Genomic DNA, 1,606 nt, shown 5'->3' on the forward strand with positions numbered 1-1,606 from the left:
CTCTGCGTTGTGCTCTCCTGACCTAGTGTTCGGTCATGCATGGTGTCGGTCTGAGTTGAGCTCTCTTTCGCGGTTGTGCTATTGGCGGATCGGCGTCGATGGCCATGGGCAAGGCGGTGTACCCCCCCTCCGCCCCGCATTCATCGGGACTGGTAGCTTCATTGTTTTATCTTGGAACTTTTTCTATGCTCAACATACATCATCACATGTTTCAAGCCATAATTTGGCTTTTTTGGGGGTTCGATTGCTATATTTATATTAGTTAGTGCATTTTCAGGCATTTAGTGAATATAATTCAAATTTGAATTGTAAGTGTATGAAATAGTTGGCAAAATTGGTTTGAAAAATACTATTTGTATTCTTTAGTCTATGCATAGGCTTTACTCAAGAAAATAAAATGAATTCAAACATCTGGGTGCCAAGCCTCAACCTGGAACATGAACTTATCAATTTTTAATTTATAGAAAAAAGCCAAACAAAATCTAAACAACATGAAACCTAAGATGGTATCATCATATGGTATCAATATGCGAGGTAAAAATTTGATAAGGTTTTGCAGAAGTTATGACATGTACTGCTTGAAAATCGGACCAACTTGGCGAAAGAATTTAAGTTTCGAGAGGGAATGTGCCAGAAGGTGAAGTGCCGGTTGATTCATCATTTGACCTTAAATAAAATCTAAACATACACCATCACAATTTCTTAACCTTAGGGATCTCCACTTATTTTTAATTCCCTGCTACAACTACTAAGTACACTATGCCATTTCTTGTGTCTATATTGCAATGCTATACGTATTGTAGTTAATACAAATACATGTAGGAAAGAAACACATGATCCGTGTGCTGAATGACCATTGGTGGAGGTAAAGAAAAACTCGGCAAAGCACCTGAGACACGTGTCAAGTAAAATTTGCATCATCTAGCCGCCAAACACTTTATTTTGCCGAATACCCTCTTTTGATACTCGGCAAAGCCTTTGCCAGATAAGAAACTCAGTATACTCTGCTTTGTGCGAAGGGTATATGCCAAACACCCTTTACCGAATGCAACACTAGGTAAAGACTGTGCCAAAGTTGAAATGACCCTTATCGATTATACTAAGGTACACGATAAAGAAGCAAATTTCAGTACGTGAAAAGAAGATCTCGAATGAGAAACAAAGCAGCTCCCGTAGTATGAACTGTCTTTAATTAGTATAAGCACTACAAAGAATATGAGGATGATCAATTCTCATCATTTACATGTCCTAGGTACAGGTTGTGTTATCCGGTCCACGACAAAGCTAGTTTTACACGTTGATGAAGGGCGCGCCGGTGATGATCTCGGTGGCGGCGAGCGCGACGAGGCCGAGCATGGCGAAGCGGCCGTTCCAGAGCTCCGCGTTGGCGTTCATGATGGCACCGGCTCTGCCCTCAGCGCTCTCGCCCTGGAGCAGTGGCACCAGCGACGCCACAGACAGCACCGCCACGGAGTAGGCGAACCACGCCTGCCCGGTGCCGCTGCCGAGCTGCGAGAGGAGCCCGTCGCCACGGCCTGCTTCCACGGCAAGCGCAGTCACGAAACCCACCATGGCCAGCCGCCCGTTGATGCGCTCCGGCGCGGGT

The 1,606-nt window shown here is 44.7% G+C and overlaps 1 protein-coding gene across 1 annotated transcript; it reads right to left on the reverse strand.

Moving 5' to 3' along the window:
- Nucleotides 1–1,150: 1,150 nt before the first annotated feature.
- LOC119343750 (low molecular mass early light-inducible protein HV90, chloroplastic-like) lies at nucleotides 1,151–1,600 on the reverse strand. The gene has a single exon (XM_037614547.1). The coding sequence runs from the start codon at nucleotides 1,570–1,572 to the stop codon at nucleotides 1,291–1,293; it is 282 nt and encodes a 93-aa protein (XP_037470444.1). The 5' UTR covers nucleotides 1,573–1,600; the 3' UTR covers nucleotides 1,151–1,290.
- Nucleotides 1,601–1,606: the final 6 nt, after the last annotated feature.

Source organism: Triticum dicoccoides, unplaced genomic scaffold, assembly GCF_002162155.2.
Source record: "Triticum dicoccoides isolate Atlit2015 ecotype Zavitan unplaced genomic scaffold, WEW_v2.0 scaffold139285, whole genome shotgun sequence".
Taxonomy (NCBI): Eukaryota; Viridiplantae; Streptophyta; class Magnoliopsida; order Poales; family Poaceae; genus Triticum; species Triticum dicoccoides.

Excerpts from the sequence above, each read along its gene's own strand:
- LOC119343750 (XM_037614547.1), bottom strand. The coding sequence starts at position 1,572 with ATGGTGGGTTTCGTGACTGCGCTTGCCGTGGAAGCAGGCCGTGGCGAC.